The 25,356-nt window shown below is 40.4% G+C and overlaps 1 protein-coding gene across 3 annotated transcripts in view; it reads right to left on the bottom strand.

The window, feature by feature from the left end:
• INTS9 (integrator complex subunit 9) overlaps positions 1-25,356 on the bottom strand; it is a 148,002-nt gene that overhangs the window by 63,455 nt on the left and 59,191 nt on the right. The window contains exons 4-6 of one of the 3 annotated variants that reach the window (XM_008249049.4): positions 23,878-23,940; positions 19,131-19,270; positions 13,943-14,029 (exon numbers count right to left, since the gene is read on the bottom strand). In XM_008249049.4, coding sequence (XP_008247271.1) covers positions 13,943-14,029; positions 19,131-19,270; positions 23,878-23,940 — 290 coding nt within the window. The remainder of the gene's footprint in view (positions 1-13,942; positions 14,030-19,130; positions 19,271-23,877; positions 23,941-25,356) is intronic. The other 2 variants (XM_070068217.1, XM_051842540.2) reach the window with 2 other exon arrangements.

Below are 25,356 nucleotides of genomic sequence, written 5' to 3'. Positions count from 1 at the left end.
CATATTTTAAGTTGTGTACTAACAATCTCTGTAACAACTCAGGAATATCAACACTTAATTCCTTAGTGCTCATGAGAGGATTATGACAGTATCTTGTAATGATTTATCTCCAATTGTAACTATAGATTTCTAATTTTATAAATAGTAGCCTTACATAAAAAATATTAGAGGGCATGCATTTGATGCAGTTGTTGACACAATTTGGGATACCTGCATCCCAAATCAGAATGCCTGGGTTCTAGTCCTGCCCCTGCTTTGGATACCAGCTTCATGCTAATGTGCATCCTGGAAGCAGTAGGTGCTGATTCAAGATTCTGGAACCCTGCCACCCATGTGGGAGACGTGGATGGAGCTGCAGGCTCCTGGATTCAGCCTGGACCAGCCTAGGCTCTTGCAGGCATTTGGAGAGTGAACTAGCAAATATAAGATCTCTATGTTGGGGAGGAGGGCCAGTTTCCAAGATGGCGGAATAGTAACAGAACAGTCTGATTTAGGCTAAGTGAAATTAGTAGAAACAAAATGGAGAAAGTGCACTCTCAGGGTAAAGCTGCAGGAGAAACTGCAATGGGAGGTCCTGCAGAAGCAGTGGAAATGGCTCGGACCTGTGTGGAACGTGCAGAGGCACAGCAACAAGCAATGACACAACAAAGGATCCAGCAGCTTGAACCCGGAAAAAGTGTCTGCTTTGGCAAGCAAGGTGAGGTCAGACTGCACTTGTCTGCGCCACTGTTGATACAGCTGGAGAGAGCCTAGTGGAGTGTACTCTTTGAGTCAGGCCCAGAAACTTGAAGGGAACAGGGTGACTGCTCAACCGGAGCAGAGGAAAAAAAAAGGCAGGGTGTCTTTCTCTCTCTATCTCCCCCATTACCCACCAACAGTGACCCGTGCCCAGCTATGGGAGGGCTGGCGCCATTTTTGTACATAAGCAGGTAGCAGCTGCTCCAGTTCTTGTGCACATACCCAGCAACTAGTGGGGACTCTCTACTCGGTTGGCAGGGGCAACCATAGCAGTTCAAGAGCAACTGGCAGGGACAGTCTTCACCTTGCCAGCTGCACCTACCAGGCAACAGATGGGGCGAGGGAGCCATCCCAACAGAAAGAAAGTGCTGCCTGCGGGGACTCTTGTATGTACCCAGTACAACTGTGAAGTGAGTGGGGCTACGGCCTGCAGATATTGTACACGTGTGTGATCCAACGATTTTACCCATGTTCCCCACTGACTTTGAGCCTGGCTTGGAGGATCAGGCTCGATCCGCTGAGGCAGAATACACATGGGCCGCAGCCCTGGGAACCCCTCAGTCTCTCTGTGGAGGGAGCAGGCTAGCAGGGTAGAGTGGTCCCTCTTGTACTCCTTGACCATGGAAGCCCTGGGTGTAAGACGAAAACACTAGGACTGTGTAAGTTGAGGCAGGGTATGGCTGGGCTTCTGGGCAATTACTGGGTGCTGCTGCACACTCTTGAAGCTCCTTGGTTGCATAGAACAGCTCATTGCAGTGGGACCGTGCTCAAAGTGAGTACTGTGCAGTTTATACTGTGGTATGGATGAGTGTTGAACACACTGGGGGCTAACAGCCAGGCATAGCTTAGCTTGCAGGAAAGGAGGTGAGAAGGTAATTGTACCAACAGAAGGGACCATTGCCCTCCATCCTGTTAACCAGAGGAGAGCCACCTGAAGCAGTGACCAGAGCTCCAAGGCAACACCTACCACACACCTCGCAGGATTCACTGAAAGTGCAGACATTGCATTAAGCTACAGAGGCATAGCTCAAAAATAAAAGCCATCAGAGAGAAAAAGAAATTCTACAAATGCCTAAAAATAAATGCAGAAATTAAAGAAAAAAGAATAAGGAAGACACCATGACCCCACCCCAGCCCAAGGAATAGAACATTTTAATATTAGAATGTGAAGATGAAGAGACTGATAAAATGCCAGAAACAGTTCAAAAAATTAATCATAGGATTACTCAAAAGCAATCAGAAGCAAATCCACAAAAAAGAAAACTATATATGATATGAATGAAAAATGTTCCCATGACATTGAGATTTTAAAGAGAATCCAAAATGAAGGATTTGGAGTCAGCGCTGTGGCATAGTGGGTAAAGCCACTGCCTACAGTGCTGGCATCCCATATGGGCGCCGGTTCAAGTCCTGGCTGCTCCACTTCCGATCTGGCTCTCTGCTATGGCCTGGAAAGGCAGCAGAAAATGGCCCAAGTCCTTGGGTCCCTGCATCTGCATGGGAGACCTGGAAGAAGCTCCTGGATCCTGGCTTTGGATCGGTGCAGTTCTGGCTGTTGTGGTAATCTGGGGAGTGACCCAGCAGATGGAAGACCTCTCTCTCTCTGCCTCTCCTCTCTTTGTGTAACTCTGACTTTCAAATAAATAAATGAATCCTTAAAAAAAAAAGAAAAAAAGAAATGAAGAATTCAACAGATTAAATAAAAAACACAGTGGAAAGCCTTAACAACAGACTTGGTGAGGCAGAAGAAAGAATATCCAAGCTAAAAGACAAATCTCTGAAAATCAGTCAGACCTACACAGAAGACCAACTCCATACTAAGTAAAGAGTTCAACAATTTGCAAGAAAAACAAAACAAAAAACTGTTCCTCAACAGTCAAGACAAGGGCTGTTCAAAGTCACTGTATCTTGAAGTTCATTTCACTTTTTTTTAAATTTTATTTTTTATTTTTGACAGGCAGAGTAGACAGTGAGAGAGAGAGAGAGAGAGAGAGAGAGAGAGAGAGAGAGAAAGGTCTTCCTTTACCATTGGTTCACCCTCCAATGGCCGCTGCGGCTGGCGTGCTGCAGCCGGCGCGCTGCACTGATCCGAAGGCAGGAGCCAGGTGCTTCTCCTGGTCTCCAATGCAGGTGCAGGGCCCAAGCACTTGGGCCATCCTCCACTGCCTTCCCGGGCCACAGCAGAGAGCTGTACTGGAAGAGGAGCAACCGGGACAGAATCCGGCGCCCTGACGGGGACTAGAACCTGGTGTGCCGGTGCTGCAAGGTGGAGGATTAGCCTATTGAGCCGTGGCGCCAGCCTTTTTTTTTTTTTTTTTTTTTAAGAAACTTAATTAACTTTTAAGACGCACCCAAGAATGATACGTCTTTTGGGAGCACTTAGACATAACTATAATACAACTCTGAGGACAGAGGTCCTTCATGGAAAGTTAGTACACAGTGACTCCTGCTGTTAATTTAACAATTAACATTCTCATGTATGATGTCAGTGATCACCTGAGGCTCTTGACATGAGCTGCCTAAGCTATGGAAGGCTTTTAAGTCCACAAACTGCATCAGTATTTAGACAAGGCCATAAGTAAAGTGTAAGTTCTCTCCTTCCTTCAGATAAAAATACCTCCTTCTTTGATGACCACTTCTTCCCACTGGGGTCTCACTCTCCTTCCTTCAGAGAAAAATACCTCCTTCTTTGATGACCACTTCTTCCCACTGGGGTCTCACCCACCAAGGTCCTTCATGTAGTACATTTTTTGCCAGTGTCTTGGCTTTCCACCAACATACAGGTCTCAGGAGTTCCTGAAGGTGTGGAAAGAGAGGACGGACTACAAAACCTATTTGTTGAAATAATTACAGAAAAATTCCTTAATTTGGAGAAAGAAAAGGATGTCTAAGTACAGGAAACACACAGAACTCCTAATAGACACAACCAGAAAAGATCTTTACCACATTACTTTGTAGTCAAACGTTCCACAGTAAAGCATAATGAAAACACCTAAAATGTACATGAGAGAAATGCCAGATTACTTTCAGAGGATCTCCAATTAGACTAAAAGCTGACTGACTTCTCATCAGAAACCCTATAGGATAGAAGAAAATGACAAGATATAGTCTAAGTCTTAAGAGAAAAAGACTGTCAACCCAGCAAAGCTTTCATTTATGAATGAAGGTGAAATAAAGACTTTCCATAACAAACAGAAACTGAAAGGATTTGTCGCCACTCATCCAACCTTATAAAAGATACTAAAGGATGTGCTACACACAGAAAAAAAAAAAGCCATTAACATGAAAGAGTGTAAAGGCAAAAAATCCCCCAGTAAAAGTATAAAAGAAATCCAAATAAACAATAGGAATATTCTTGGAAAAATGGTAGGGCCAAGTCATTACTTATCAATAGTCCCCTTGAATGTAAATGGCCTCAACTCTTCAGTTAAAAGATAGAGACTGCTGGAATAGCTTAAAAAACAAAACTCTTCTATTTGCTGCCTACAAGAAACATATCTCCCCAACAAAGAAAAATATAGACTGAAAATGAAAGGATGGAAAAAGATATGCCATGCTAATGGAAACAAAAAAAGGCAGCTGTAGCCATTCTAATATCAGACAAAATAGACTTTAACACAAAAACTGTTAAAAGGGACAAAGAAATGCACTATGTAATGATTAAGGGATCAATTCAAGAGGAAGACGTAACTATTATAAATGTATATGTACCCAACTACAGGACACCTTACTATTTAAAATAACTGTCAACAGATCTAAAGGGATACATAGACTACAATACAATAGTAATGGGGGACTTCAACACCCCACTTTCACCAATGGATAGATCAACTAGACAGAAAATCAACAAAGAAACAAGAGTTAATCTTAATTGAAACTATAGACCATAAGGACCTAAGCAATATTTACAGAACTTTTCACCCCACAGTTGCAGAACACACATTCTTCTCATCAGCACATGGAACTTTCTCTAGGATAGACCATAAACTAGGCCATAAAGCAAGTTTCAGCAAATTAAAAAAAATCAAAATTATATCATGTATTTTCTCTGATCACAATGGACTGAAGCTGGAAATCAACAACTCCAGAATCTCTAGAACATGTTCAAACACATGGAGATTGTACAACATGCTCCTGAATGAACAGTGGGTCATAGAAGAAATCAAAAGAGAAATAAAAAAATTTCCTAGAAATGAATAAAGACAATATATCATATCAAAACTTACGAGATACAGCAAAAGCAGTATTAAGAGGGAAGCTTAGAGCAATTGGTGCCTATATCAAGAAATTGGAAAGTCACCAAATAAATGAGCTATCAACACATCTCAAGGACCTAGAAGAACAACAACAAACCAAACCCCAAATTAACAGGGGAAAAGAAAATTAGAGAATAAAAATATTGAAACAAAAAATACAAGATAAATTAAATGAAGAGCTGTTTTTTGAAAAAATAAACAAAATTGACAACATTGGCCCAACTAACCAAAAAAAAAAAAAAAAAGAGAGAGAGAGAGAGAGAGAAGTCTCAAATCAATAAAATCAGAGATGAAAAAGGAAATGTAACAACAGATACCACATAAATAAAAAGAATCATTAGAAATTACTACAAAGAGCCATATACCAATAAATCGGAAAACCTAGAGAAATGAACAGATTCCTGGACACATAAAATCTACCAAAATTGAGTTACAAAGACATAGAACACCTAAATAGACCAATAACCAAGACAGAAATTGAATCAGTAATAAAGACCCTCCCAACAAAGAAAAGCCCAGGTTCTGATGGCTTCACTGCTGAATTCTACCAGACATATAAAGAACTAACTCCAATTCTCAAGCTATCCAAAACAATTGAAAGGGAAATCATCCTCCCAAACTCCTTCTATGAAGCCAGTATTACCTTAATTCCTAAACCAGAAAAAGAAACAACAGAAAAGGAAATTATAGACCAATTTCCCTGATGAACACAGACGCAAAAATTCTCAACAAAATACTAGCCAACTGAAACCAACAATACATCAGAAAGATCATTCACTTGGATCCAACTTGGATTTATGCCTGGTATACAGGGGTGGTTTAACATCTGAAAACCAATGAATGTGATAAATGACATTAACAAACAGAAGAACAAAAACCGTATGATTATCTCAATAGATGTTAAAAAAAAAAAACACCTCTTGATAAAATTCTGCATCCTTTTATGATGAAAACCTTAAGCAACTTGTGGATAGAAAGAACATTCTTCAACGTAATCCAGGCAATTTATGACAAACCCATGGCCAGTCTTAGTGAACAGGGAAAAATTGGAGACAATCCCACTACAGTCCAAAACCAGACAAGGATGCCCACTCTCACCACTGCTACTAAATATAATCCTGGAAGTTTTAGCCAGAGCAATTAGGCAAGAAAAAGAAACCAAAGGGATAACAAACTTGGAAGGAGGAAGTCAAACTATCCCTATTTTCAGATGACATGATTCAATACATAGGGGATCCAAAAGACTCCACCAAGACTATTGTAATTCACAAGAGTTTGGTAAAGTAGCAGGATATAAAATCAATATACAAAAATCAATAGCCTTTGAATACAAACAATGCCATAGTTGAGAAAGAACTTCTAAAATGACTCCCATTCACAATAGCTACAAAAAAATTTTAAATATCTTGGAATACATCTAACCAAGGATGTCAAAGATTGCTACAATGAAAATTACAAAACATTAAAGAAAAGAAGAAGACATAAAAAGGTGAAAAAAACTTCCATGTTCATGGATTGGAAGAATCAATATCATCAAAATGTTTATACTGCTGAAAGCAATTTATAGATTCATTGCAATCCCAATCAAAATACCAACAACATTCTTCTCAGATTTAGAAAAAATGATGCTAAAATTCATTTGGAAACACAAGAAATTGTGAATAGCTAAAATAATCTTAAACAACAAAAACAAAGTTGGAGGCATTACAATATCAGACTTCAAGACATACTACAGGGCAGATATAATCTAAACAGCCTCATATTGGCACAAAAACAGACATGTAGACCAATGGAACATTTTTGAAACTCAGAAATCAATCCACACTTCCACAATCAACTTATCTTTGACAAAGGAGCAAAAATCAATCCCTGAAGCAAAGACAGTCTCTTCAACAAATGGTGCAGGGAAAACTGGATCTCTGCACGCAGAAATATGAAACAAGACCCCTACCTTACACCTTACACAAAAATACACTAAAAATGGATCAGAGACATAAATTAAAGACCTGATACAATCAAATTATTAGAGAACATTGGAGAAACCCTGTAAGAGATTGGCATAGGGATAGAGTTCTTAGAAAAGACCCCAGAAACATAGGCAATGAAAGCTGAAATTGAAACATCAAACTGAGAAGATTGTACACTACAAAACAAACACTTAGCAAAGTGAAGAGGCATCCAACAGAAAGGGAGAAAATAGTTGTGAACTATACAGCTGATAAAGGATTAATATCCAGAATCTATAAAGAGCTCAAGAAATTCAACAACAATAGAACAAATAATCTAGTTAAGAAGTGGGCAAAGGACCTGAACAGAAATTTTTCATGAGAGGAAATTCAGATGGACAAGACACATGAAAAAGTGCTCAGGATCATTAGTTATCAGGGAAATGCAAATCAAAACCACAAAAAGGTTTCACTGCACCCCAGTTAGAATGGTTCTCATACAGAAATCAACAAGCAACAAAAGTTGGTTAGGATGTGGGGAAAAGGGTACCCTAATCCACTGTTGGTGGGAATGTAAACTGGTGTAGCCACTGTGGAAGACAGTATGGACATACCTCAGAAAGCTGAATACGGACCTATCATAACCTAGCCATCCCACTCCTGTGAATTTACCCAAAATAAATGAAATCAGCATATGAAAGTGATCTGTACCCTCATGTTTACTGCAGCTTAATTTACAATAATTAAGATATGGAATCAACCCAGATGTCCATCAGCTAAAGACTGGATAAAGAAATTATGGTATACATACACTATGGAATACTACACAGTGTTTAAAAAAATGAAATCTTGTCATTTCCAACAAACTGGATGCAACTGGAAACAATGGTGAAATACTTAGTGAAATAAACGAGTCACAAAAAGAAAAAATACCATACGGTCTCTCTGATCTGCGGTAATTAATAGAGTACCTAAAAGGTAATACATAGGAGTGAAACTGACACTTTGAGATGGGATGATTTTGAACAGCCCTTGTTTTGAATGTTGAGGAACAAATTTTTTTGTTTGTTTGTTTTTGTTCTTTTTTCTTCATACATAGAAAGGTAAACTTTCTACTTCATGTAGGGTTAATATTATGAGTATAAAATTAACTGAAAATAGATTTTTGTGAAAAGTAAGAATGGGAAAGGGAGGAGGAATAAGGGTGGGAGTTTGGATGGGAAGAATCACCATGTTCCCAAATTTGTATATATGAAATGCATGAAGTTTCTATTCCTTATATATAAAAAAAGCAAAGCTCACCATTTTATTTGGAATAAGTTTTGCTTGAGAACCAAATGGTCATTTAAATGAGAAAGGAGATAGGTATAAAATGACAGGCAAGGAAGTGGCAAAACAACTACAATCTTTCGTTCTACTGTCTTTTGCAGTATAATAAATAAAATGAGTTAGCCAAAAGAAAAAGATCTCCATCTCGCTTTCAAACACATAAAAACAAATAAAAATATTAAAAATACTAGAGACTGAGTTATTCTCCTAAGTGGAATATTTTGCTTTCAATATTCTCATTAAAAACCTAAACTTTGAAGTGTGTATTTTTATAATATAAAAATTATATTCTAAAAGTCTTCTTTTCCTTCCCATCAAAAAGCCATCTCTTTTTCAAGAAAAGTAAATTGCAATGTCAAAACAGGAAGAACGAGGGCTAACTTCTTTCACATAAATCTCATGGAGTAGTATCAACTGAGGTAGGAAGTCATACAGCTGCCAAAAAGCAAGAGTAATAGGTTTTTTTTGGGTATACATATTAATAATAAATCAAATGCTAGTTCAAAGCAACTTCAAATGATTTAAGGAATTTGTCAGACAAATGAATTTGAAAACTCTTAATTTATTGCTTCTTTAGTTGACAGTCTTATTAGTAACTACTAGCTACAAAGATGCATTAATTGTAGGCACCTAACCAAGATCTACTTTGAGCCTGCCTATGTAAGGTTTAAGGGTAAGTAAAAAATTAAAGAGTGAGTCTGTAATCCAGGTCACAGGGGCATTTTGCTTGGACCATACAGGATTATATTTTAATATGTGAGCAAGTGCTTTTTTAAAATCACAGTTAAGACATCCAGATTTTGAGTTCCAAAAAAAAGGAAAAGATTTGGCAGCCATAGGCACACACTGTCACATGTCTATAATCTGTTGAAGTTGCAAGTCAGCAGCCATTAGAGGGGCACGGTGGCCAGTCCACAGCCCCCACCAGCTGACCTCATTACTATTATTTACCTTCCCTAGTCCTGTAGACATGTGAATCTGTGGTCTCTACTCTAGAGGAACTGGACAAAGTTCAGGAATTAAGTTGGGGGAAAGACTGAAGAAAAAAAAAAAAAAAGACACAACCTGCATCACTTGGGAAACATTTCAATGAACTAGACAACAAAACACAGTGTTTTTCAATGTAGTATGTTGCAAATGGAGGAATCTGGAAAATAGCATGCTGAGTGAAATAAGCCAGTCCCAAAGGGACAAATATCATATCTTCTCCCTGATCTGTGACAACTGAGCACCTAAAAGGAAACCTGCAGAAGTGAAACTGACACTATGAGAAGCAATGATTTGCTCAGCCCTTGTCAAGATTGTCAAGGAACAGCTTACTATTTAATTCTTTTTAGTATTTTATTTTTCTGCTTAACACCATTGGTTGAACTCTTTAATTAACACAGAATTATTCTTAGGTGTTTAAATCCAACTGAAAAGAGTGGGAGGGGCTGTGGCTCACTTGGTTAATCTTCCGCCTGTGGTGCCGGCATCCCATATTGGCTCCAGGTTCTAGTCCTGGTTGCTCCTCTTCCACTCCAGCTTTCTGCTGTGGCCCAGGAGGGCAGTGGAGGATGGCCCAAGTGCTTGTGCCCCTGTACCCGCATGGGAGACCAGGAGGAGGCACCTGGCTCCTGGCTTTGGACTGGTGTAGCTCTGGCCATAGCAGCCATTTGGGGGGGAGGGGGGTGAACCAATGGAAGGAAGACCTTTCTCTCTCTCTCACTAACTCTGTCAAATAAATAAATAAATAAATACAATTAAAAAAAAATAAGAGTGGGAATAAGAGCAGGAGATGTTCAGCACACACTCCCTTGGACTTACCCCTAAGGGTAAAGCTAGAAACGTGCCATGGGACTCCAAATTGCATTAAGTTGGCAGGTACCAATGCTATTTTACTAGTTAAAATGATCAGTTTAAGTTCATAGCTAATCATAAAGATAGGATTAAGTGTCAAAGGGATCACATAAATAAGACCAGTGTCTGCTAATAATAATTGATAGAATTAAAAAGGAGAGAACAATCCAACATGGGAAGTGGGATAAACAGCTGACTCAGAATGACAAATCCCCTAAGCAGCATTCTGGCCTCAGAATCAGCCCTTAAGGCATTCAGATCTGGCTAAAAAGCCCAGGAGAGTTTCTCAGGAATGGAAAGCCAAGACACTGTGGGAAAAAATGACCTAAATGAAAGATCTCTGTGAGGGAGATCCCAGTGGAAAGAACAGGCCTTCAAAGAAGGAGCTACCTTTCTCTAAAGGGAGGAGAGAACTTCCACTTTGATTATGGCCCTGTCTAAAGTTTGTGAACTCAAGAGGCTTTCATAGCCTTGGCAGTTCATGACAAGAGCCTCAGGTGATTACTGACATCATAAATAAGAGTGTCAATTGTTAAATCAACAACAGGAGTCACTGTGCACTTGCTCCCTATGTAGGATCTCTGTCCTTCATGTGTTGTACTATGTGAATTAACGATAAAACTAGTCTTCAAATAATATTTTATACTTTGTGTGTCTGTGTGGGTGCAAACTGTTGAAATCTTTACTTAGTATCAAACTGATCTTCTGTATACAAAGATAATTAAAAATGAATCTTAATGAAGAATGGGATGGGAGAGAGAGTAGGTGATGGGATGGTTTGCGGGTGGGAGGGTGGTTATGGGGGGAAGAACCGCTATAATTCAAAAGTTGTACTTTAGAAATTTATATTTATTAAATAAAAGTTTTCTACTAAAAAAATCAATGTAGTATGTTGCAGTGCTTTCAGATACTAGGTATCAACTGGCTCATGACAGACACAAATCTAAAGGTGATGTAAATCCTTCAGCACAAACCTTGTCAAATGAAGCACTTTGGTATTCTGGCCCACGGTTAAATGCTACATGGATGTTTCCAGAGAACTCTTGTCTAAGATCAATTACAGAATAAACAGTTTATCCAGGAGAAAAAGAGGACACAGCTTTTTTGGTGTGTCTAATGTCTCAGCATGTTATTTCCAGTTTGGACTCTCCCCTTTCTCTGCAATAACTATGGCTTGAAGCAGTGTTTGGTGCAGTATTGGGAAGCCTGCATCCCACATCAGAGTGCCTTGGTTCGAGTAGCTGACTACCTACCACCCCTGTGGGAGTTTGGGACTGAATTCCCAGTTCCTGGCTTTGACCTGGCCTGGCCTTGGTTATTGTGGGTATCTGGGAACTGAACCACTGGACTTTCTTTTTTGCCTTTCAAATAAATAATAATAAATAAGTTTTAAAAAGTCTCCTATTGACATCTCATGCTTAAAAGTCAAAACATGATATTTGAACAGGGTCAGAATGAAAGACAGTCTTTTCTAATAGTGCATGCATTCTCTTCTCTTTGTTCTTGTAGCAATTAGCTTTCATTTTCTGATTGTTGTCTGCTAGGTGGCAAAATGGAAAATGCAAGGCTTCATTTCAACTATCACCTTCTTTCAGAAAGGAGATTTAAACATCTTCTGAGGTAACATCCAGGCCTACTTCCTAGCCTTCTCCTTCCGAGTTCCATTCACATTCTCCCTAATAAACAATGGGATTTCTTTGTGAGCCAGCTATTTTGTTGTATTTTACAGAGAATGGGAGGCAAAGGAAAACTGCCAAAGATTCTGACCAAGGTCACAGTAGAAAAGACAAAATAAGGACTTGAGACTTCCTAAGACTTGGCCCAGGGTTTGGGAAGTAAGGAAATATTGACATTTCCAGTGTGCCAAAATTATCTGCGGCAGAATGCTATAACGGGTATCAATTTAAAAGGAGGAAGTAAGGGAAGCCAAAGCATACGTGTATTCTATGGGGAAAGAAAATAAAGTCCTGAGGTTTCTAAGGAGAGAGATGTGGGAAATGGGGTCCTACAGGTCCAGTGGGCACATGACAGAGTGCAAGAAAAGAGGGAAAGTGGTAGCAAGGGGCAAGAGAAAAAGGAATGGAGGATGAGAATGCAACATGAGGAGGGGAGGGGACCTAGAACAACTTTAGGGGAGTAGTCAGATCAAAGAAGACAACCACAGAAGCATGGAAAATTGACATGTGTACACCCAGGAAATGCTTCTTAGTATGAAGGTGCACATACATCAGATCTCCAAACAACGAAACCAGCATACAAAAGGTCCACAAAATGGAGGAGAAAATGCACATAGCTAAACATACTTCCTCTCCCCCTTACAGGAGAAAGGGTTCACACACAAGAGCAGAAACAGGTGTGTACAAAACAAGGTAGCCCAGCAGAAGGGTTAGGAGCAGCCAGATTACCTGACAAAGGGGTTAGAATCCAGATTGTGCCACTAGGGGGATGACCTTGGGTAAGTTACTTAACCTCACTATGCCAGATTTATCTCCAGTAAAATGGTAACAACACCACTGCTCACCTCTTGGAGTTATTAAGAGAGGAAATAAACAACACATTTAGAATAGCATCTTGCATACATCAAATGCTACAGAAGTTAAATAAGAGAAATAACATACATAAAAAGGGAATGTATAGAGAAGACTCACTCTGAAACAATCACAATACAAAAACAAAGGATATCTTTCTATATACATATAATGTTCTTGGAGAAAGAAGACTTCACAAAATCTAAGACATTGTAAACTTGAGATAAGCAAATGGTTAACCTATCACTGACCTACAGGGAAAGAGAAATCAGTGGTAAGATAACTGGAGAAAAGTGGACTCAGGCAGGAGTGTGAAACATTAACTACCTAAAAAGTCAAAAGACTGGTTTTCACTGCAGATTCTCAATGCTAGGAACAGAAGGCAGGCTCTGCTGTGGTACAGGGAGGGTGGTGAAGGTAGCAGTTGATAGGGTTAAAGAAAGTACGTTAAGACTGGTATCTGGTTGCTAATTTAAGAAAGACAGCCTTGCTTCCCTTATATTTCTAATTGCTTCACCTCAAAAAGTGGGGGGCAGGGGTTTCCAGTCCTAGCACTCCACTGCAAGTAACCCCTCTGGGGTTGTCAATGACTTCCCAATTTCTATAGCCAAGGGCTTCATCTCCATTTTGCTTGATAATTTTGCAGCATCTGAGACCAATGACAAGTCCTTCTTTTTGAAACTAGAATTTTCCTTTTCATGGCCACTACTACTGCCTTGGCTCAGGCCTTTGTCATGGTCTCTGGGTTCCTTAAATACTCCCCATGGTTCACTTTGCACAACAATGCACTTGGCTGTCTATTTTTATCTTTTACTTCTCTACTCCACCCATCATAATCTACTTTGAAGTTTTCACTGTTCCTTGAATACATTTTGTCTCATGACACTGTGTCTGGATCCCTCTTCTTTTTTTTAAATCAAGAAAAGCCATTTTCTCTCTCCAGACCCAAGAATATCTTCCTCAACTTCTTTAGCCAGAAAAGTTCTTTCTTTTGTGAGTGCCTACAGCAATATAATCAAACACTTCTTGTAAGGAAGGCAAGACTACAGCTGACCTGTTGAATTGTCTTGACTTTCCAGAAAACCTCAAGTATCTCAAAGGTAGAGCAAATTGTCCTTAAACTCTGATATCTAGCACAGCACCCTGTTGGCTCAATCAAACATAATCCTTTTCTATCACACTGGTGACAAAATCTTTAATTCTAACAAAATCAATGTTTAAGCATAAAGTAGGAAGTTTAATGAGAATGTTTTGCAAAGCATGTGGCACTACAGTTAACACTGGGGCAGAGGGGGCTGTTTCTCACCGCTGTATATCCTTATTCTTCCACAAGGAGGCAGACTGAGCCTTTGGCACTCTTTCAATGAAATTCACCAGCTCTTCCATGAGAAGTCTGCATTCAAAAGAAAGTGATAAATACACACACACACACAATCAGAAAAACAGCATGCTCAAACACTGTACAGGAGAAATGAAATTGCCTGCTTCCACCCCATCGCTCGCCATCTTCCTCTCTGATACACACAAACGTGAGCAATACTTTACGTGAACTTAAAAATAGCCTTCTCAATGAATTTTCACCTTAAAAATTCTGAACTGAAGGGATTTAATTCACCCTCAAAATCAGTTTGGATTCTCTTGACATTAAGTTTGTGCTTCTTATCTCAAACACTGAATTAATCATATTTTTAACTCTCAAATATCTCTGTCTTTAAGTTGTGTTATTTAAACTAACATGAGTTAAATGACTGAAGTATCTGATTGTGGTGGTGACAGGAGTAGGACTGTTGTTTTTTAAGTGACACTACTAAACAGACATACTAAACTGACAAAAGAAGTTTTCTTGATGTGTGTTTTAGAAATTAGCAAAATTCTATATGGAAGAACACTCCAATGACTAATCCTAAAGCTTTAACTAAAGGCTCTGCTAAAGGATAGATCTCTTGGCTGCGCCGCAGCTCACTAGGCTAATTCTTCACCTGTGCCGCCGGCACACCAGGTTCTAGTCCCGGTCGGGGTACCGGATTCTGTCTGGATGGCCCAAGTGCTTGGGCCCTGCACCTGCATGGGAGACCAGGAGGAAGCACCTGGCTCTTGGCTTCGGGTCGGCGCAGCGCGCCGGCCGTAGCAGCCACTTGGGGGGTGAATTAATGGAAAAACGAAGACCTTTCTCTCTCTCTCTCTCACTCACTAACTCTGCCTGTCAAAAAAAAAAAAAAAAAAAAGGATAGATCTCTCTGAGACCATGAGATGGAATACCATGGTCCAGGGCATCTAAGAAATGCCACACTCAGTTGCGTCAAGGGAACACTTGCTCTCTTGATGGCTAGAGGTTGACCAAAAAGCTAGAAATTGATCTTCAACATCTTGAATGCCCTTTCTTAATGTAATGTAGATGATTCATATTGATTTAAATCTCCTCCAAATCAATATATAATAGTCCTCTTTATCTGAGAGGCATATGTTCTGAAACCCCAGGGGATGCTAGAAAAACTGTGGGTACTACTGAACTCATCATTTAATACCATTTCCATCTTAACTAAACACTTATCACACACTATGGCTGTAACTTTTACAGTTTGAGGTGTGACAGTAAAACTAGCATAAATTTCTTTTTCCTTCTTCACAATTTCACAGATAAATCTGTTCTTATCACGGACTTTAGCAACCTCAGCACAGAGTTTTCTTTCTTTAAGTTGAGAACTTCCACCTTTTCTGTTAAAGGAAGCATTTTGCAGCTTCTCTTTTGGCATATCTGAATCACAAGCATCACTACTCTCATATTTTGGAGCCATTCTTAAGTAAAGTAAGGGTTACTTGAGCACAAGTGCTGTGGTACGGATACAGTGGAGCTGGTAACTGAGAAAGCTACATTGTGACTCAAGAGCAGGTAGTGCATACAGCATGGATATGCTGGACAAAGGGATGATTAATGTCTCGGGTCAGATGGCATGAGATTGCATCATGCTACTCAGAATAGTGTACAATTTATTTTTATAATTTTCTACTTAATATTTTTGGACTATAATTGACCACAGGTAACTGAAAACAAAGAAAGCAAGACTGTGGATGGTAAGGGAGGGAAAATATGATCATATAGCTAATGGCAAGCATTTGAAAGCTGAAAACTTAATTCTACATCTATTTATATATGTAATACAAATACCATCTCATCCTTCTATCTTCCAGTATTAGTTATAGCATCCCATTCTAGCTACAACTAGTCTTGTGCATCCCATCTTAAGCTTCCATTTTTTAGATTACATTATAATATTTTCAGCTTTTTATCTCACTGAAACTGATTGCTTTTTAAAATTTCCTTATAATGGCTCTTCCTCAGATTCCTTGTGGTTTTCTGTATACATTACAACATGGTTTGACACAAAAACAAGAAAATACTGTTTCACTTCTAGTAATGCCATCTTGTTGGATATCTGTAGGATACCAGCATCAAACCTAACAGCTGAAATCAACTGCTAGATCCCATGTTTTGAGTCCTAATACTTTTATTTATTTATTTATTTTGACAGGTAGAGTTAGCCAGTGAGAGAGAGAGAGACAGAGAGAAAGGTCTTCCTTCTGTTGGTTCACCCCCCAAATGGCTGCTACGGCCGGAACTATGCCAATCCGAAGCAAGGAGCCAGGTGCCTCCTCCTAGTCTCCCATGTGGGTGCAGGGCCCAAGCACTTGGGCCATCCTCCACTGCCTTCCCAGGCCACAGCAGAGAGCTGGAGTGGAAGAGGAGCAACCGGGACTAGAATCCAGCACTCACATGGGATGCCAGCATCACAGGCGGAAGATTAACCAAGTGAGCCATGGTGCCGGCTCCAAGTCCTAATAGATTCAATTCCAATCACACTTAATGTATTTCAAAACACTGAATTAAGAAAATTGTTATCTGGGGTAATTTTCTTCACATAACTGAGGTTATGGTTATTTACAGTAACCACTTATAACAGGGGTGGTGAATGTCTGGTCCATGGTCTGACCCTGTCAAGGCAACCACAGGCAGGACTCAAAATTTAGTATTTATAGTTGGCTAATTTTTAATTTGATAATTTTGCATGGCCTATGAATGACATTAAAAACATCCAAATGGCCTTTGGCAGAAAAAAGATTCCCCACCTCTGACATAGATCATGAAGGCTTGGTAGGGTGCAAAGAAAGGGATGGCAGAGCCTTCTCAGAATCAAAGGAAGACTATGTAGTTTTTTCTTTTTAAAAATTTATTTATTTATTTGAAGGAGTTACAGAGAGGCAGAGGCAGAACAAACATGAGAGAGAGAGGGAGAGAGAAAGAGAGTCTTCTATCTGCTGGTTCACTCCCCAGATGGCTGCAACGGCTGGAGCTATGCTGATCTGAAGCCAGGAGCCAGGGGCTTCTTCCAGGTTTCTCATATGGGTGCAGGGGCCCAATGACTTTGGCCATCTACTGCTTTCCCAGGCCATAGCAGAGAGCTGGATCAGAAGTGGAGCAGCCGGAACTCAACCCGGCGCCCATATGGGATGCCAGCACTTCAGGCAGCAGCTTTACCTGCTACGCCACAGCGCCGCCCCTGGACTACATAGTTTTAAATTTAGCATGCTGAGTTTCACTGTCAATATCAACGCCAAGTTGAATGTTCAGCACAGCACTTAAGACACTGTTTGGGGCCGTGCTGTGGCTCACTTGGCTAATCCTCCGCCTGTGGCGCCGGTACCCCGCGTTCTAGTACTGGTTGGGGCGCCGGATTTATCCTGGTTGCTCCTATTCCAGTACAGCTCTCTGCTGTGGCCTGGGAAGGCAGGGGAGGATGGCCTAAGTGCTTGGGCCCTGCATCTGCATGGGAGACCAGGAGGAAGCACCTGGCTCCTGGCTTCGGATCAGCGCAGCGCACCGGCCGTAGCAGCCATTTGGGGGGTGAACCAACGAAAGGAAGACCTTTCTCTCTCTCTCTCTCTCTCACTAATTCTGCCTGTCAAAAAAAAAAAAAAAAAAAAAAAAGACACTGTTTGGGATGCCCACATCCCATGTCAGAGTGCCTGGGTTTGAGTCCTGGCTGCTTCTAATTCCAACTTCCTGATAATGTACACTTTGGGAGGCTGTAAGTGATAGTTTGAGTACTTGGGTTCCTGCTACCCATAAGGTAGACTGGGATTGAGTTATGAGCTCTTGGCTTTGACTTGGCCCAGCCCTGGCTGTTGTGGGCATTTGGAGAATGAAACAGTGGATTAGATATCTGATTTTGTCTCTCTCTGCCTTTAAAGTAAATTTTTTTAAAATGTGGAAACACCAGGTTATAGTGAGATAGAAGTAAGATGTTTGGGGGTTCTATTGTACAGTAGGGTGCACAGAGATGCGAATTTACTGTATACTTCTCTATAAAAATACTGGAAGATAGGATTTTTGGATATTTTTACTACAAAGAAATATTAAATGCTTTGAAGAATTAAAATATATTTACCTTGATTAGACAATACACAACATATACATTTCACAAAACATCCCATAAATATGTACAATTTTTAAGTCTGTTAAATTTCTTTCATGTGGAAAAAATAACTGGGGCCAGCGCAGTGGCACAGTAGGCTAAGCCTTTGCCTGTGGCGCTGGCATCCCATATGGGCATCAGTTCATGACCCGGCTGCTCTTCTTCCAATCCAGCTCTCTGAAACGGCCTGAGAAAGCAGTAGAAGATGGCCCAAGTCCTTGGGCCTTTGCACTGGCATGGGAGACCCAGAAGAAGCTCCTGGATCCTGGCTTCAGATTGGCTCAGCTCTGGCCATTGCAGCCATTTGGGCAGTGAACCAGCAGGAAAGGAAGACCTTTTTTCTCTCTGTCTCTCCCTTCTCTGTCTGTAACTCTACCTCTCAAGTAAATAAATAAAATCTTAAAAAAAAAAAAAAAAAAAAAAAAAGATCAGGCAGATTGAGCAAAATAAACCTTAAAAAAAAAAGAAAAACAAATGGAAAAAATAAATAAAAGCACAGAAAATCTCTCTCCCTTTCCCAATGCAGAATCATTATTTTAAAAAATAGCAGGACAACGTAATCATCTAATTAATCATAGATCTTGTTTCTTTTCAAGCTGTTTCTATTTAGAGTCTGCAGTGAACCATAAAAAGGGGGAAGTTTTGAAAGCAAAGTAATATTCCTTTTTATTTCAATATGCTTTGTTGTTTTCCTCTGAAGTTCTTTGCCTGTGTCTTTGTGGCACCTTCCTAAATATTACCTCCCCTAAATAGTATCACCCACACAGGGGAGCTGTCTCTGAGAATACCTTTCAGTTTATGGGGGAAAAAAAACACACACAGTAAGACTACTAGCAGCATCAACCTCTTGGCGTTTTCAATGACTATTCCTTTATCTACATGAATACTTCTGTACTCCTGCCTATTCTTCAGGTTAGTAGCTCAGAAATAAAGAACAATGACTAATGAAATAATATTCTACTCCACAGTCACCACTGAAGGAGGAGCTCTGCAGCCACATCCCAGTGGGATAAGCACTCTTACCGGCCAATCTGAACAGTGGGCTCTGTGGCGTACACTGTGCCTGTGAATCCAGTGTGCTCAGTGATGTAGGGCAGCGCCATCATGCAGTGATAGTTAGAGATGAGAATCACATCTACCGTAGACAGGTCTATTAGCTCAGTCTGAAAAGAATGATACGAATCTGTTCAGGGCACATAGATCAACATGATGCGACTGAAAAATGATGGTGTCAGAATGCAGAGAAGTAGTTTTTGTACAACAGAATAATGATGCTGTTGCTGCAACCTTTCCGTCCTCTAGTTTTTAGATGTTTTTTAATACTAACCTTAAGTATCAGGACTGGATAGCTAACACAAAGGCAGCTAGTCTACCAGCACTGCTCTGTGTTTTACTGAAACAGTTCTTCCGAGTTAGACATGTAGGGGCAAATGACAACAGGACACCGTAGTGGCTGCCGCCTGGTGTATGAGACCAGATAACCTGAAGCAGAGTGAGCAGACTGCAAGCTCTGGAGGCCTAGAGAAGCAATGTACCACTGTTTCCGAGGAACTGAAAACAGGGCCGACAGCATGCAGAAGCCAGCTCCTCAAAAGTCAAACACACAGGCGCTGGTTTTCATTCTTTGAGCCAGCTTTTGACCATCACTGCTGGATAGAAAACAAACCAAAACAAGCCAAAACAAACAAACAAAAATACCAAAACACACATACACACAACAGCAGTGGCAGAGTCATATAAAGAAATTATACTCTCATCTAATTTTAATCTCAAATCTTCCCTTTCAGTCAATGTTAAGGCCAAGTGAAATGGAAAAAAACAGATTAGCTGGTGAGGGAAATACCTATCCAAGTTTAGTAAATTTTATGAAAGTGTAGTACAAGGGAATTTTTTCCCATAAATTTGTCCTATCTGTTAAGGCTCAACTCTCTTCTTCCTGATTTACTCAGATTAAGGAACCCACTCCAGCCTTGCCCGACCTCCCATAATTCTTTGACTGTTCCTCTTATGAGGGTTAGCACTCTGTATAACAGGCCCTCTGGGGAACCTTTTGTTCTCCATCTCTCCCATCTGAGGTAAACAGTATGTGTACAGGACAGGCCTGGGTCTGCAATGTCAAAGGAACACAGCTTTATAAGCAGGACGTCCTGTGGAGTGTGACACTGGTTCGGAGACATCCTATCAATTCACTGAACTCTCTCATGGAGGAGTTGACCCTGGGAAGCTGTGCAGTGTGCTAAGGAGAAGTATAGGCTAAGTCAAAGAAGTGTTTTGGCTACGATGGGTGGTTGAGCTAACATGTCCCCCACAGAGAGGAAGTAACAAAGATGTCTGTGACATAAGCAAATGCCATCTTGGCTGTGGGTATTTTCTGGTTGAATAACTTTACTCATGAAATAATAAAGCTGCCAAGGCAGCATCAGCTCTCAAGAACAGCATGTGAGTAGAGGTCATAAACTCCTCACTGCTAGGGCAATGGCATCTATGTGAATAACATGCCTAATGACAGTTAAGAGCCAGCTTCTACCACCCTTAACTCCATAGCATGCACCGTGCTCACAAGATAATATCCTTGTAATAAAGGACCATGTAACAATCTGCTTGTCCTACTCTCCAGAAACATTTTTAAACAAATAAGGAAAGTAAGAGTAATAGAGGGACAGATCCAGTTGGGGGGGGGGGGAGGAAATGACAGTTGAAACAACAACAAAGCTCAAAACATCACTTTGCCTCATGTGTATAGACACTGGGTGATACAATTTAAAATCTTTCTTTAAAAATCAGGCTGCAGGGGCTGGCACTGTGGTGCAATAGGTTAATTCTCCACCTGCAGTGCTATATGGGTGCCAGTTCTAGTCCCAGCTGCTCTGCTTCCCATTCAGCTCTCTGCTATGGCCTGGGAGGGCAGTAGAAGATGGCCCAAGTCCTTGGGCCCCTGTACCTGCATGGGAGACCCAGAAGAAGCTCCTGGCTCCTGGCTTTGGATCCACGCAGCTCCGGCTATTGTGGACATTTGGGGAGTGAACCAGCGGACGGAAGACCTTTCTCTCTGTCTCTACCTCTCACTGTCTGTAACTCTACCTCTTAAATTAAAAAAAATCAAGCTGCAGAGTCTAGACTTATGAGAAGTTTGAACAGAGGAGTTGGAAGAAAAAACATTTGTGTGTATGTATAAACAATGCTTACATACATGGTTTTCCTGAGAAATAAAGCTAACATCCAAACCACATTTATATATTCATATTTATAGATTGACTTACACATTTTCACTCAATGGAATCCAATAAAGATTATTTTAACTTGAAAACTTTGTGTAAAGACTTGCTACAGACTTTGAGTTGAGTCAAAATGACCATAATTTATTGTCTGTTTACTATACTGTGCTGTACCACATAAACAGTCTATGGCGTAACTTCAGGAAAACAAAAGACAGTTGTAGTAGATCACAAATTTCATGAGGACTGGTATTAGGCCTGCCTGGCTTACGTGCAAGTCAGCAAAGACTAGGCTGCAGTGAATGCCTCTCTGCTTATACTACTACCCTACTTTCTGACCATAAAATAGCCTGGTTCTGTTTTAAAACAGGGACTATTATTAATATATGCCATAAAATCTTGCTAGAAAACTCTTGCATGACTCCAGAACCCTAAATACATCAATAATCCTTTAGTGTAGGTGAACTGTGAAATGCTAATTTAGTAGAGTACTACGGAGCAAGTCAGAAAGTCATCAGCCATCAATTCTTAAATTCTACATGGCTGTCCATAAACTGAAGGTTGCAGCAGTCAGCACCATATATGGTAAACTGAAAATAAATGTAGCACCTGGGATCAGGAATCTTTAAATCTGATCAGATGAGGAACTGTTCTACAAATTCCAAAGAGATGAACGAGGATTACAAAAAGATTATAAAAGCAATGGGAGAGGGGCAGGCGCTGTAGCACAGCAGGTTGACGCCCTGGCCTGAAGCACCGGCATCCCATATGGGTGCCGGTTCTAGTCCCAGCTGCTCCTCTTCGGATCCGGCTCTCTGCTATGGCCTGGGAAGGCAGTAGAAGATGGCCCAAGTCCTTAGGCCCCTGCACCCACGTGGGAGACCTGGAAGAAGCTCCTGGTTCCTGGCTTTGGATTGGTGCAGCTCCAGCCATTGCGGCCATCTGGGGAGTGAACCAGTGGATGGAAGACCTCTCTCTCTGTCTCTACCTCTCTCTGTAACTCTGCCTGCCAAATAAATAAAATAAAATCTTTAAAAAAAAAAAAAAAGAAAAAGCAATGGGAGAGAGCTCAGGATTCGTGGTAATTCTCCTTCACCTTTATTTTGACCACTATATCTCAAACTCTTCCTTTTCTGCAACTCAATTACCATATCCTTCTCTGTTTTTTTTTTTTTTTTCCTCTCTTTTACTCTGGAACCCTCTCAAAGGGCACATAAACATATTTAAAGCAGAGCGATAGAAGTTTATCTACAGGATATCAAACAAAGTGTAGAAATGCAAAGACAAGGGGGAAGAGGGGCCAGTGCTGTGGCGCAACGGGGTTAAAGCCCTGGCCTGAAGCGCCGGCATGAGACCCGGAACTCCACTTTCCATCCAGCTCTCTGCTATGGCCTGGGAAAGTAGTGGAAGATAGCCCAAGTCCTTGGGCCCCTGCACCCGTGTGGGAGACCCAGAAGAAGCTCCTGGCTCCTGGCTTCGGATCGGCGCAGCTCCGGCGGTTGCGGCCAACTGGGGAGTAAACCAACGGAAGGAAGACCTCTCTCTCTCTCTCTCTCTCTCTCTGCCTCTCTTCTTTCTGTGTAACTCTGAATTTCAAATAAATAAATAAACCTTTAAAAAAATAAACTGCCACTTAGGATGTCCATATTCCATATCAAAGTGCCTAATCAGAGACTTGGTTACTCCACAGTTAGCTTCCAGCTTCCTGCTAGTGTACCTGGGAGGCAGCAGGTGAAGGGGGAAAAAAAAAAAGAGGAAGAGATGACAATGATGGCAGAAACTACACTCCAAGTTTTCTTTCATTTTTGGCTCTGAGTTGTGAAAGTATTTTCTACAGGCACTGTAATTCACTGAGCGCTGATTTCCATAGGAACCTTAGGTACCACCGGCTTTCCTATACTTCATATGTCTATTGAAAACCCCAGCTAGACTGCTCTGAGGATTATCCTTGACAGATTAGATTAGCTGCCTTTGTAACTAACAGAAAGTGATCTCAGTGAAACTGGCCCCAAATCCTAACAAGTCTCACTGTGATAATACATAAGCAACAGATACTCAATGACACAGCTCAGAACCCATGAATTTCAAGCAATATTCAATATGATATTTCAAATCAGCGTGAATTTTTACAGTTTACTCACATTGGCAGAATAATGGTAATTCGCAATTACCCAATGTAAGGAAGACTAGAAAAAGTATGGCTATTCTAAGCACAAAGGCATTATAATTACAAAACTCAAAGTATTGAGTTATTTCTTTACTTGCTCAAAATCAGACCCTAGAAGAAGTATTAGTAGGGATTACAGAAAGAACTAAAAATAGGAAGAGAGTGAATTAAATGATTTATAGACAATAAACAGTGCACCTAAATAGTCATATTTTAGCTGCACAACAATGTGGCTGGAATAACAGATTAATTTAAATTTGAAAAGTGGAAGTTAAGCTCCTTAAAATTATTTCTTGACTTCATTTTGAGATTATACAAGACTTCATCTTGAGAGATTAATAGAGTATGCTTTGCTTTGTTTCTGCAATAAGATTCACTTTAATCTTACCTCTGGTAAACAGAATTCAGGCACAGAGTCCACAAACACATGACCTGAGCACTCCTTTAGCTCCTAAAACAAATTAAAAAGAAAAATACTAGGAAGATATATTCAATAGCTGTAACACCAAAGAAACAGAATCTTCAAGCCAAATTTTTCATGAAGAGTCATAGGCTGCTAGTGTTGAAGAGAAGCTGGGAGGTTATTCAGGCTAAGTGTTCCTTGCTTAGGTTCAGGTAGGTCAAGAATCTTACTAAGGGGAAAAATACTGTTTTGTAATAGATTCAAGCCTTGTATCCACATTTCTTGGTGCCTCTTCCAGAAAAGTATGCACGGACATAGACTACTTCCATAATCCATCATCCAGTGGTTTCCAAGTAAGTTATATGTAGGCCATACTAACAATAGAATTACCTGAGAACACTGAAAAAAACTAAAGATCCCCAGGCCCTACCTAAGGGAACAGAAACTGGGGACGGACTTGTTACAAATGCAAACTGGAGTTGATTCTGTTATGCAATCAAGTGAGGAGCCATGGACTTGGACAAATTATTTAGAACCTCTTTCTCTACCTGCTAAGAGTTGGGGAGGTAGGGGGAGAGGCAAGCTAAGAAGGAAGGATCAAGAGTAGGGGATAGGGATTAAACACCCACCACTACCACTATAATGAATGTAATGCTTATTTCTGGAGGACATACAATTAACATGAGATTATAATCCAAGTAAATTTATTAAAAAGAAAAAGTATATGTATAAAGAAATTGCATATAGTACAACTCCTTAGTCTATGACTTATCTAATGTGCCTATCTAAATTTGGACTCCTCCACAGACTGAACCCAAAAAAAGGGTTTGACAGCAAGCATTTTATGTGGGAGGTGCTAGGGAAAAAAAAAAACACACAAGAGAAGCGATGAGGAAGTGATAAGTGGAAAGAAAGGTGGCTGATGATGGACATGTTACTGAGCTAGTTACTACTTTGGGCACCTGAAACTTATTCCCATGGGGAAACTCTGAGACATGGTACAGAACATATACCTCAGAGTTATCCTACTGAGGAGCATGGGATCTAGAAAATCTACAGACCAACTACTGCAGTTTGTGCAACTTCAAGAAAAAATTCTCAGGCCAAGCCAGCTATATAGGTACTGGCAACTGGAACTGACATAGCACAGTGAAACAGAAAGGCCCAGAAGACATGAGTGAACCACAAATGGAGGCTATGAACATGCCTCCAGAAGGCCACTGGAACTGTTTCCTTCTCTCATGGATATTTTAAACTAAAGTCCACGGTGGATTTTTTGTAATATCAAAGTCAGAGCTACCGAAGATATTGTAGTACAACCAGTAAAAGGCAGAATTTGGTCAACAGTTTTCTTTGCTTTTTCCAGGAAGGGAAATATACTGTTATAATTTTGTTCTATTGTGTTTCAAGTAGTCATTGAACATGTATTTCTATATATTTCTATATGCATGTATCTATATTTAT

The sequence above is a fragment of the Oryctolagus cuniculus genome, chromosome 2, assembly GCF_964237555.1.
Source record: "Oryctolagus cuniculus chromosome 2, mOryCun1.1, whole genome shotgun sequence".
Taxonomy (NCBI): domain Eukaryota; kingdom Metazoa; phylum Chordata; class Mammalia; order Lagomorpha; family Leporidae; genus Oryctolagus; species Oryctolagus cuniculus.
The sequence above is the reverse complement of the archived record's forward strand: the minus strand, read 5'-3'. Positions and strand labels throughout refer to the sequence as shown.